Below are 10776 nucleotides of genomic sequence, written 5' to 3'. Positions count from 1 at the left end.
AAGCCCCGCCTCCCGGGCCCAGCTGATCCGCGCCGCCCTGCAGGCCCCGCGCTCGGCCCCGCCGAGCCCCACGCCGCCCGCGCCCGTCGCCCCGCCGCGCCGCCGACCTCGGGCCGCGCGCGCGCCGGGAGGGGAGCGGGAGGCGGGGCGACCCACACGGTGCGGCGGAGCGGAGAGCCGTGCGGCCCCGCCGCGGCCATGGAGGTCTACATCCCGTCCTTTCGCCACGAGGACAGCGACCTGGAGCGCGGCTACACGGTAGGCCGGTCCCCGCGGCTACCTCGCCCCCCCTCCCTATTGCACGCCCCCACCTCTGCCGCCCGCGCGGTCGTCATGGAGACGGATACCCCTCCCCAGCGCGCGCCCCCCGGGCGGCATCCCTTCCCCCTCCGCTGCCCGCGGCCTCGGGAGCTTCGGGATCTGGCCCGGCCGCCCTGTGTTTGCAGACGGGGAGGCTGCGTTGCAGGTTCCTGGTGGCTTTGCAAGTTCTGTGCGGTTCGTTCAGGTGGAAAAGGTGTTGCCAAAAAATAAATAAGTAAAAATAAAAAATAGAGAAAGAAAAAAAAAAAAAGGAAGAAACCAACATTTGTGGCTGATCATCAGTCGGAGTAACATATGGATGATTTTTATTTTTTGAGTTTGTTTCTTTTTAGTTCTGCGGTGGCATGAGAACCGCAGTATCAGGTGCTTTGCCTGAGCACAGGTCCTGTACCTGGAGTTCAGTCGCCCAGAATATAGACAGGTGGCTTGCTCTGAGTAGAGGCAATTGCGAGGAGCAGCTCTGGACCCTGATAGTCACCAGTTAAAGGAGTGAAGTGTTGGTTGATTTCCAAGTAAATTTAAGCTCCTCCGTCTGGATAGCCATTGCGGGAGGGAGAAACGCTTCAGATTGGCTAGAACTTACAAGAGTTTTTTATTTGCAGTTGTTGGAGAGTAGAACAGAATGATCATTCCACAGACTGACAAACTTAGTTTCTTCTCTTGCTGACTGGCGGTTGTACTTCTTTTCTGTCATTGCTTTGGCCTGAGTTTCTTGTGAAATACCAGAACTATACTTGTGATGTGCTCTGCGGCTTGTCCAGATGAGATGCTGAGTAAGACCTTTGCTGTTAGAGTTAGTCAGTCTGGGTTTTTCGTGGCAGGGTTTCTGTGTGCAGCCCTGGAACTTGCTGTGTCAAGACTAGACTGGTCTTGAACTCAGAGACCCACCCGCCTCTGCCTCTGGAGTGCTGGGGCTAGAGGCATGGGTCACCACCTTCTGGTTAGAGTAGTCAGTCTTTAGCTGATGGAAGGCATGCCTTGCTGTTTCTGGTTTAAGAATTAATGCTACACAGCGTTCTCTTCAGGATCTGTAGGGACGTTGAGGTTTGGAGGAAGGCTAGCAGCCTGGATGGATTGCCATCGTAGTCACAGCTGATTCACTCACTAAGCGCCCCTGTCTCCCTGGCACAGCCTGTGAACCCCTCTGCCTTCCTCTAAATGGTGCTGGTGTCTTGTGACTTTCTACTTGAAACCTTGAGCTTTCAAAGTGAAAACGAGATCTCCCTCTGAAAAGAAGATGCAGAACTGCCCCCCAAAAGTGGCTAAGAAACATGGTCAGGAACTGGCAAGAGGAAGCTGCACTCTGCAGTAGGCTTTTCTTCTTCTGTGATCCTTCCCCCTCCCACCAACCCCAGTCACTTAACACACTGGAACTCCCATTCCAAGGAGCAGACACTTTGGCTGTGTTTTATTTTTCCAGAAGTCCCACCTTTCCTGTCAGCATCAGCAGCACCTTGCATTTGCGAAGTATTCTTTTGGGGTGTAAAGATAAAAAGACTATTGGTTAAGGGCCTTGGGCTTCAGGCAGCCCAAGCTGAAGGTTAATTGCCAGCAGAATTAAGGATCTTCGAAGAGATGGCAGTCCTGGCTTCACTGCCCATGACTGCAGTTGCCTACCTTCTTCACTTACTATTTGTTAAAGAGTGCATGACATGCATTCATTCTGTAAGTGTGTGCATGTGCATTCATGCATGTGTGTGTGTGTGTGTGCCACAGTTGACGTGTGGAAGTCAGAGGATAATTCTTGGAGTTAGTTCTCTCCTTCCCGCTAGTGAGTTCCTGGAATTGAACTCATGTCTTTAGACTTGGCTGCAAATGGCTTTATCTTCTGAGCTATCCTGCTGGCTCCGTTTATTTTTATACCGTGTGTGTATTGGTGTGTAGCCTAAGCTGGCCTGAAAGCCAAAGCAATCCTTCTGTCTCAGCTTCTTTGTTGCTGGGTTTACAGGATTATACTAACATATCTGGCCTCATTTTCTTTCATTAAAGAACCTGGTTTTCCTCCCCAAAGTATGCTACTTAGTGATTATGACTGTGTTTTATATTTAAAGGACATGGCATCCAGTTCTAACTACAACAGTGACAGAGACTTTAAGTAGAAAGAATGGTTTGGAGATATAGATCTGTGTAATCAAAATACAGCTCTCATTCCAAAGAGAACAGGAGAAAGTCTGTTCTGTGCCAACATGAATGACCATGCCCTGGGACACAAGGACCCACGTTGTCCCAAATGGCATGCTCCACCCTGGAAGTGATTACAGGAGCTTTTACAGGACAAACGATAGTCATAAGTCAAGGCATTTTCCAAATATGTTTGCTGGGCCAGTTAACAGCCATGGGAAAAGCTGTGCTTTGGTTCTCCGATGCTGGCTTAGCTTTGAGAGTCTGTGGAGGATACATACCCAAGTTTTTACCTACATGTTAAAGGATGCTGGGTTACAGGTGTCCGGTAACTAACTGGCTATTCAGTACCCATGGCAACGTGAGCCTTGAATTTGCAGCATTCCAACCCTCCGCCGCCTTGAAGCTCTAAACAATCTAAGAATCCTCCTATAGGTGTGGCTTAGAGAACTTTAGTTCTTAGCTTGTCTGTAGAGCACTTGCCCAGGATGCTAGATTCCCAAGTCTCAATCCTTTAAAAAAAAAAAAAAAAACAAAAAACCAAGATGGACAGCACTGCTGTGGACAGGCCCATGCCTCTGGGGATAAACACATTTTTGGAGGGGGAGGGGCCGTTCTTAGAGAGTCTTTAGATATGTTGTAAAAATGTATATGATCTACATTTGCCGGACACCATCTTGCCAGTTAAACGGATTCTGGGAGAGTCCTTTTGGGGGTAAACTTAGCAGTTTGAAGGTTTCTTTTACAGTGATAGTAAAAAAAAAGAGTGATAGCACTCTTCAAAAGTTTTCTTTTTTAAAAACTTAGCTCAGAGTGCCAGGCGAATGGTAAGGGGTCTGCTTAGGTGGCTTTCTTTTTCTCCACAAGTTTGTGAAGCGGCTGATACTTTGTTCTCTGCGAGAGACTGTTGTTACATTTGCGCAGCTATGATTCACTCAACAAACATTAACCAGGTCCCTGCTGCTCCGTATGCCTCTGCTCTGGGAATAGAGCTAGGTAGGAGTCATGTTTCAGCTGAAAGAAAGAACAGTTTAAAATCTGATTAAAAAAAAAATCTGATACAGTTTCTTAAATAGAAAGCTGGTAAAACCAGTACTTGTTTTGTTTTGGTTTTTATTTTTCCAGATAGGGTTTCTCTATATAGCCTTGGCTGTCCTTGAACTGTACAACCAGGCTGGCTTCAAACTTAAAGAGATCGCCTGCCTCTGCCTTGCAAATGCTGGGATTAAAGGCGCGTGCCACCAATGCCAGGCTAACCATGTATACTTTAATGTAAAAAATACCTTTGACCCATAAAGACTGTGTTTTTAATTAAAAAAAAAAAGAAAGAAAGAAAGAAAGAAAAGAAAAAGAAACATTATCACAAATTTTGAAGGAAAGCCTTGGCTATACAGTGAGTTGGAAGTCAACCTGGCTATTTGAGATCCTGTCTCAAAAAATAAATAGACATTTATTTGGGGTTTGTCTTATGTTGAGAGGAGAGATAAAGGCTAGAAGGTGGTGTTCCTGCTTTTGGGGGTTCTCCAAGCCTGGAGTTAAGCCTGGAGCTAGGAGGGAAGCATTGGGTTCCACGCTGTCTGGTAGAGCCCTGTGTGGGCCACTTCTGCTATGCTTATGGTGGGGGAGGGTGCCTAGGAATGCTGACTTTGAAATCTGATTAGCCTTTTGCTAGCATGTGAATTTTAAGAAGAGGAAATACTTGACAAAAATCTGAGAGAACCGCCATTTCAGACTGCCTGATACACTAACTAAATAAACTGGAAGAAAAAAAAAAAAAAAGACCTCCCAGTCACTTTGATCTCCAGAGAACCAGGCTCGGCTGTTGTATCGCAACAAGATAAGCTCAAATGTTATTTCCCAGAGGCCTGGTTTCCCCAGCTTCCCTTCTCTCTGAGCCTTCGTGCCTGCACTCTGCAGGCTGTGAACTCCTTGGGGCTTGAAACTGTCTGTGTCCAGGTGCAGGGCTGTCGGATAGTCAGGACTCAGCTCGTGAAAGCCAGGTGAGCTGGGAGTATCCATGTGCTAGAGTGGCAGTGACCTGAGGCATGGACAGCCCAGAGGATTAGGTGGGGTCAGAGAGACTGGAATTTCAAGTCAGTGGCTGGGATTGTGCTGAGAACAGAGTAAGTCACAGGCTGAGAGCTGTAAAGAGCCCTGAACTTTGACTTCCAGGGTTGGAGCTGTTTAGGGAAGGAAGTAACGTGATTAGCTTTGCACTTAGAAATACTCTATCAGTTCCTTTGGGCTGCTTCGACTAGAATTCCGGATGACTGCCTAGTTTATAAGTAACAGAAATGCATTTTCTGTAAGGCTTTGAAACTGAGAAGTCCAAGAAGGAGGTGCTGGTCGATTTGGTGGTTGGTGATGGGCTGGTCCTGGCTGGTAGACAGTGCCTGCGTGCCTTCTCATATGGAAGGGGCAAAGCACTCCCTTGTCTTTAGAAGTTCCATTATGAGGGCCCTGCTTCATAATATGGTTGCCTTGAAATTAGTTGTTTTGTTTTGTGTTGTTTTTTGTTTGTTTGTTTTACTTTCTGAGACAGGGTCTTGTTTAGCCCAGGCTGGCCTTTTATTTGATTATGTATAGCTAAGGATAATCTTGAAGTCTGGATCTTCCTACCTCCACTTCCCGAGTGATGGAATTACAGGCTGCACCACCACAGCCAGTCCTTTGGGTTAGGACTCAGTATAGGAATTTGAGGACCCATTAGAGAGACCCTTAACAGGGCAGAAGTTTAGTTCATTTATCTATCTGTCTATCCTATCATCTATCTATCTATCTATCTATCTATCTATCTATCTATCTATGTATCTATCATCTATCTATCTATATCTATCTACCTATCTAACCTGTCCGTCTGTCTTCCATCTCTCTAGAGAGATTATCAGATAGCTAGGTTGGAAAGGTTGAAAACCTGAACGAAGGCTTTGTACCCAGAAAGAAAGTGTGGATGACGGGAATTCCATATACCAGGCAGTAGAGTGAAGCCCATGATGCAGTGACTAAAGGAAGACAAAGATGGGGGCGCGAAGATTTCACCTAGGGGCCTGCTTGCTCGGTGCTAGGTGACCTCATTTCATTTTGTGTTTAGAGCAGGCAGTGATCTAGGTTGAAACAGGGCCAATGGGGATCCTTCCCTGTTGGAGGCAGAAAGAGGGAGAGCTGGTGGGGACTGGTAGAAAGTCCCAGGAAAGTGTTCAGGGGGCCCAGGAGGCCCCAGACTCGGAAGACTGGACGAGAAAGGGTGGGAATGCTGTATAAGGAGCCAAGTGCCAGGGGCTCCTGGGTAGTCTTTCCAGGCAGGGAGATAAGTCTGAGGAGTCTGAGGGTTGGCAGGTCTGAGGAGCCAGCTCAGGTGAACATTTTCCATTTTCAACTATATGGTTGGTAAGAATGGCCAAAGTAGAATGGCTGGATAGGTAACTACCGGAAATTTGCTGTCTTCCATTTCCTTTTTCATAGATGTAAAAATGAAAACACTGACCTAGTTTTTCGAGTCACTTTAATTACACAGTTGACTGGTTGCATGCGTCACGCATGGGTTTGGGACTTGTTCTAAAACAGCGGTTCTCAACCCATGGGTCATGACCCCTTCCGGAGTCAATTGATGCTTTCGTGGGGGTCACCTAAGACTACTGGAAATATTAGCTATTCACATTACAATTCACAGTAGCAGAAGTACAGTTATAAATGATTTTATAGTTGGGGGTCACCATGGCATGAGAAACAGCAGGAGGAAGGTGAAGAACCGCTTTAGAGAGAGTCTACAGTCTAAGTACTGAAGATCCAAACCTCTAAGGTCTAAGAGACGTCTCGGAAGATCAAAAAGAACTTGCAAATGCCGCTCTGGAAAAAGTAATTTAAAATTCATTTAAAAGACATTAATCGTATTTTAATTTTTGCCTCGGGCGTGCAGGCGTCTGTCTCTGTGTTATGCCCGCCAGCCTTGTTTGTGTTTTTAAAAGGGAATTCGTTGGAGATACAGGAAAGCACATCGACACCCCACAGGCCCCTTTAAACAGTAAGACAGGCAGAGAAGCACTCGCACTGCTGGATGCAGGGGCTGGCTCCATGCGGCTGGCTCGGGGGGCCGGGTCTGAGAACAGTCTGAAACAGAAACGCAGCCACGCTGCAGGCAGGCCCACGTAAGTGTGTTAGCCGTGTTTGCTCAGTGTGCAACAGTCGTGGATAGATGAGGCGCACTCATAAAGCGTGGATCTAGGGAGAAATGCATAACTGTGCACCCGGCTCATTTTCATCTGTTTGTTGAGTGGCTGGGAATTGAACCCGTGACCTCTTGCATGCTAGGCAAGGGCAGGTAGGTGTTCTGCTGTTAGTGTGTAGTAGCAACCCTCCTGTTTGTTTGGAATTACATTTGTTACTGATGTGTGTGTGTGTGTGTGTGTTTATGTGTCTGGGCACTCACAGGATGCACATGGAGGTGAGCGTTGGTTCTCACCACTGTATGCCTCCTGGATCCGAATCAGGTCCTTGAGCTTTCCAGCAAGCACTTGCCCCTGCTATTACCAGCTGAGCCACCTTGCCAGCCTTGTTTAATTTTTTTTTTTTTGGACAGGGTTTCACACTTGTAGTTCACCCAGGTTCGCTTGGAACTATATAGTCTGAAGTTGGATCTCATGTTGTTCTTGCTCTCTCAGCCTCCCAAGTGCTGGGACTGAGGCACCCCAACCAGCAACACCCATCCTTTAGCTGTGATTATCTGAACTATCAGGACAGATAACCTAAGGCTTTTGGAGAAGTTGATTATAACCAAGATAGGCCCGGGCGGTGCCAGGGGACTTAAAAGTCCCAGGACTCAGGAGGCAGAAGCAGGATAACTACTTTGAATGTTAGGCCAGCCTCGGCTACATAGCAAGACCCTGTCTGAGAACCACAAAAGCAAACAGACCGACAACAGAAGGCAGAGAGGGGTGTTGGTGACACAGTTCATCTTTTACAGAGTTGGTTCGTTTTTGACTGACAGCCTAGGAAACTCTAGAGAAAGTGTTCAGCATATTGTCCCCTCGGGTGTCTGAGTATTTCCTTCCTCTGATGTAATGGGGTGCAGTGCACGTCACTGAAAGGACACCACTGCTTTCCTAACGTCTAGAACAGTGGCTTTTAACCTGTGGTCTCGACCCTTTGGGGGTTGAAAAGCCTTTCTTCAGGGGTCACTTAAGACTATAAGAAAATGAATGTTATGATTCATAACAGTAAAAATATAGCAAAATATTATAGCAGAATTCTAGTTCTGCGGTAGGAATGGAAAGAGTTTCATGGCTGGGGCCGCCACGCGGTGAGGAGCTGTGTGAAAGTGCAGCTGCAGTCGGACGGTTGAGAAGAACGCCTGGAACATTGCTGCAGTGGGATCTGCCGATCGGGATTCTCCGCTTTCGGAATTTCAACGCTGAGGATGAAACCTTTTGGGGTTGCAGTCTTCAGAATTTTATTTCATTTCATTTTTCCAAGCCAGGGTTTCTCTGGGTAGCTCTTGCTTAACTTCCTCTGTAGACCAGGCTGGCCTATGAAACACACAAAGCACTCAAGGATCTGAGGGAGCTTCTCGAAACAGTGATGGAGACTGATTCCAAAAAAGAGATGGCAAAGAAGAAGGTATCTACGTTCAACTCAAGTACTGGGTCTTCTCCCATGAGTTCGTGGTTTAATGTGAAATAAAGAGAGAAGGCTCTAGACTATAGAAAGAAAATAAAATGTAGAGGTAGCGATGTAACTTGGTAGAGTTTTCATCCAGCACACACAAGCCCTGGGTTCAACCCCCAGTACCACATAGGGCAGTAAGCCTCCTTCTGCCAGTACTCAGGAGGTATAGGCAAGAGGGTCATGAGTTCAAGGTCATGCTCAGTCAGAGAGTTTGAGGCCATCCTGGGCTACGTGATTGAAAAACATATCTCCAGAACAATTTACCTTTGACTTAACTAGGGGTTCTACCTTATTGTTAAGGCCATTTCATACAAAATTCAAGAATGAGGTTGAGGGAGGGAGCCAGACCTTCCCACTGTACCCCCCTCCACCTCCCCCTCTTCCCCAGAGTACTTTCTACCTGGTGACAAAACAGTGACAGAAGTTGTAGACTTTGTATACAACATCTGGAAGAAGAGAGTAAACTTTTTATAGTGTGGGGGGGGGGGCACATTTCCCCGCAAAAGGCCGAAACAAATGTGTCATGATTAGTTCCCAGTCAGTCTGTTGATGAGGGGACCCTGTGTGTGCCTTCGGTGGAGACCAGAGCTACCTGCTGCAGCGCGGAAGCAGGAAGCATGGAGTGAAAAGCGGGGAGCCTGTGCAATGGAGAAAAGAGCTGGTCTGTTCCTGTCACCCAGCCTTAGGCATGCCTCGGGGTAAGTGCTGGAGGGACACGTGAGAGGTCTCTGTCATTGTCCCCTGCACATAAGATGAAGGAGGCTTTTGTTTCCAGTGCAGCGCTGGCACCGTGCCTCATGGACGCTGAGAATAGCAGAAGAGTACGGTAAATATTTATGGAGTGATGAGCTCAGGCGTGTGTGAGCTGTGATCCCAACCCTTGAAGACAAGAAGGCAGTTTAAAAGTTCTTCTTGAACACCAACACACTTAGAGTGATTGCTACATTCTCAGAATAGGGCTGTTGATTCTGCTCAGTGGTGAAAGGCTGGCCTCGGGTTTGATTCCCTAGCTCAGCAAAACAAACAAACAAACAAACAAACAAATAATCAGAATTTTAGAAGGCATGAAGCCCTAGCTTGAATTCTCTCTCTCTCTCTTTTTTTTTTTAATGTAAAACTTATTTATTTAAAAAAAAAATAACCAAAACCCTGTCTTTGTTATGGCCTTTCCTTGTCCTAGCCTGAATTCTTTTTCCAAAAATTTTTAAATTAATTATTTATTTTTATTTCATATATGTTGGTATTCTGCCTGCTTGTATGTGTGTGTGAGGGTGCCAGATCTCCTGGAACTGGAGCTACAGACCTTTGTGAGCTGCCAAGTGGGGGCTGGGTATTGAACCCAGATCCTTTGGAAGAACAGCCAGTACTTTTTAACCACTGAAGCGTCTCTCCAGCCCCAGCTTGAATACCACACAAAACAACAACAAAAACAACTCACAAAATTAGTACAGGAGGATTGAGTTTTATTTTGTGTGTGTGGAAGTGTTTACATGCATTTATGTATGTACATCACATACATGCCCAGTGACTAAGGACCTTGTGTCGGATGCCCTGAAACTGGAGTTCCAGGCAGTTGGGAGCCATCCTGTGTGTTCTGGGAACTGAACCCAGGTCCTGCAGGATCAGCCAAACGGCTGAGCCATCTTTTTCGCCCAAAGTGCAATATTCTTACAAGAAAACGTTTAGAGTTCAGAGACTCTTAGTCAAGTAAGATAGTTCCGTACACACATATACACTGCAGATTGAGTAAGCACTTTAGGGCATGAAGCTGAGGTTCTCTGTCACTGATGAAGACAAACACAGAGTAGATTCTTCCCGGCCGCTTGTTCCCTCCTGAGTACTAGACACCAGCCCCACCCCAGATTCAGTCCACCTAGGCAAGTGCTCTGCTCCATGGAATTAGTAACGGGAACCGCAATGCTGTGCTCTACTTTTCTGTAGCAGCTGACCTAGTTACTGGTGACTATAAAGTCCACTCAGCCTAGAGAAACCTCAGCGAAAGAATCGTAGTGGAGCAGTTGTCTTTTATCAGGTTGGTCTGTGGATGAGTCTGTAAGGGATTGTCTTGATACAGGAGGGCCCACTCCGTGGGCCTGGGCTTCGTGAGAAAGCTAGCTGGGCTAGAGAGATGGCTCGGCAATTAAGAGCCTGTGTCGTCGCTCCTGCAGTGGACTGGAGTTCAGTTGCCAGCGTGAGATGGCTCACAACCGCCTATAACAGCAGGGGTCGGGGGGAGATAATAAAATCTTTTAATTTTAGATTAATTTTTTTATTATTTTGTGTGGGGGACAGGGAATGGCAGGGACGGTGTCCATGGAGGCTGGAAGAAGGTGTTGACTCTCCTGGAACTGTTGCTGTTTCAAGAAAATCAAAAAACAAAGCTAAACAATCAAAAATCCCATTAATCCTATCTTTTTCCCTCTGTGAGGTGTAATGCAGCGCTGTCAATCACAGGGCACCCAGCTTCCACGTTGGTCCTCACCCCATTCCCTTCCTCCCTCATTGATTCCCATTTAAAAATGAGATTGTGTGTGTGTGGAAGCGAATCACCAGCACTCCCCCAATAGTAGGAAATCCTGTTGTCCTGGAGAACAGAAGGATTTAACGGCAAGTAAATGGACTCTTAAAAAATAGCATGGAAAATTAACTGTGTTGGGCATATGACGAAGTTAC

The 10776-nt window shown here is 46.8% G+C and overlaps 1 protein-coding gene across 2 annotated transcripts in view; it reads left to right on the top strand.

The window, feature by feature from the left end:
* Positions 1-9: 9 nt before the first annotated feature.
* Snx24 (sorting nexin 24) overlaps positions 10-10776 on the top strand; it is a 138221-nt gene continuing 127454 nt past the window's right edge. The window contains exon 1 of one of the 2 annotated variants that reach the window (XM_060377266.1): positions 10-258. In XM_060377266.1, the coding sequence (XP_060233249.1) occupies positions 199-258 (60 nt within the window). In that variant the 5' untranslated portion in view covers positions 10-198. The remainder of the gene's footprint in view (positions 259-10776) is intronic. The other variant, XM_060377267.1, reaches the window with a different exon arrangement.

This window comes from Meriones unguiculatus, chromosome 2, assembly GCF_030254825.1.
Source record: "Meriones unguiculatus strain TT.TT164.6M chromosome 2, Bangor_MerUng_6.1, whole genome shotgun sequence".
Lineage (NCBI taxonomy): Eukaryota > Metazoa > Chordata > Mammalia > Rodentia > Muridae > Meriones > Meriones unguiculatus.
The sequence above is the reverse complement of the archived record's forward strand: the minus strand, read 5'-3'. Positions and strand labels throughout refer to the sequence as shown.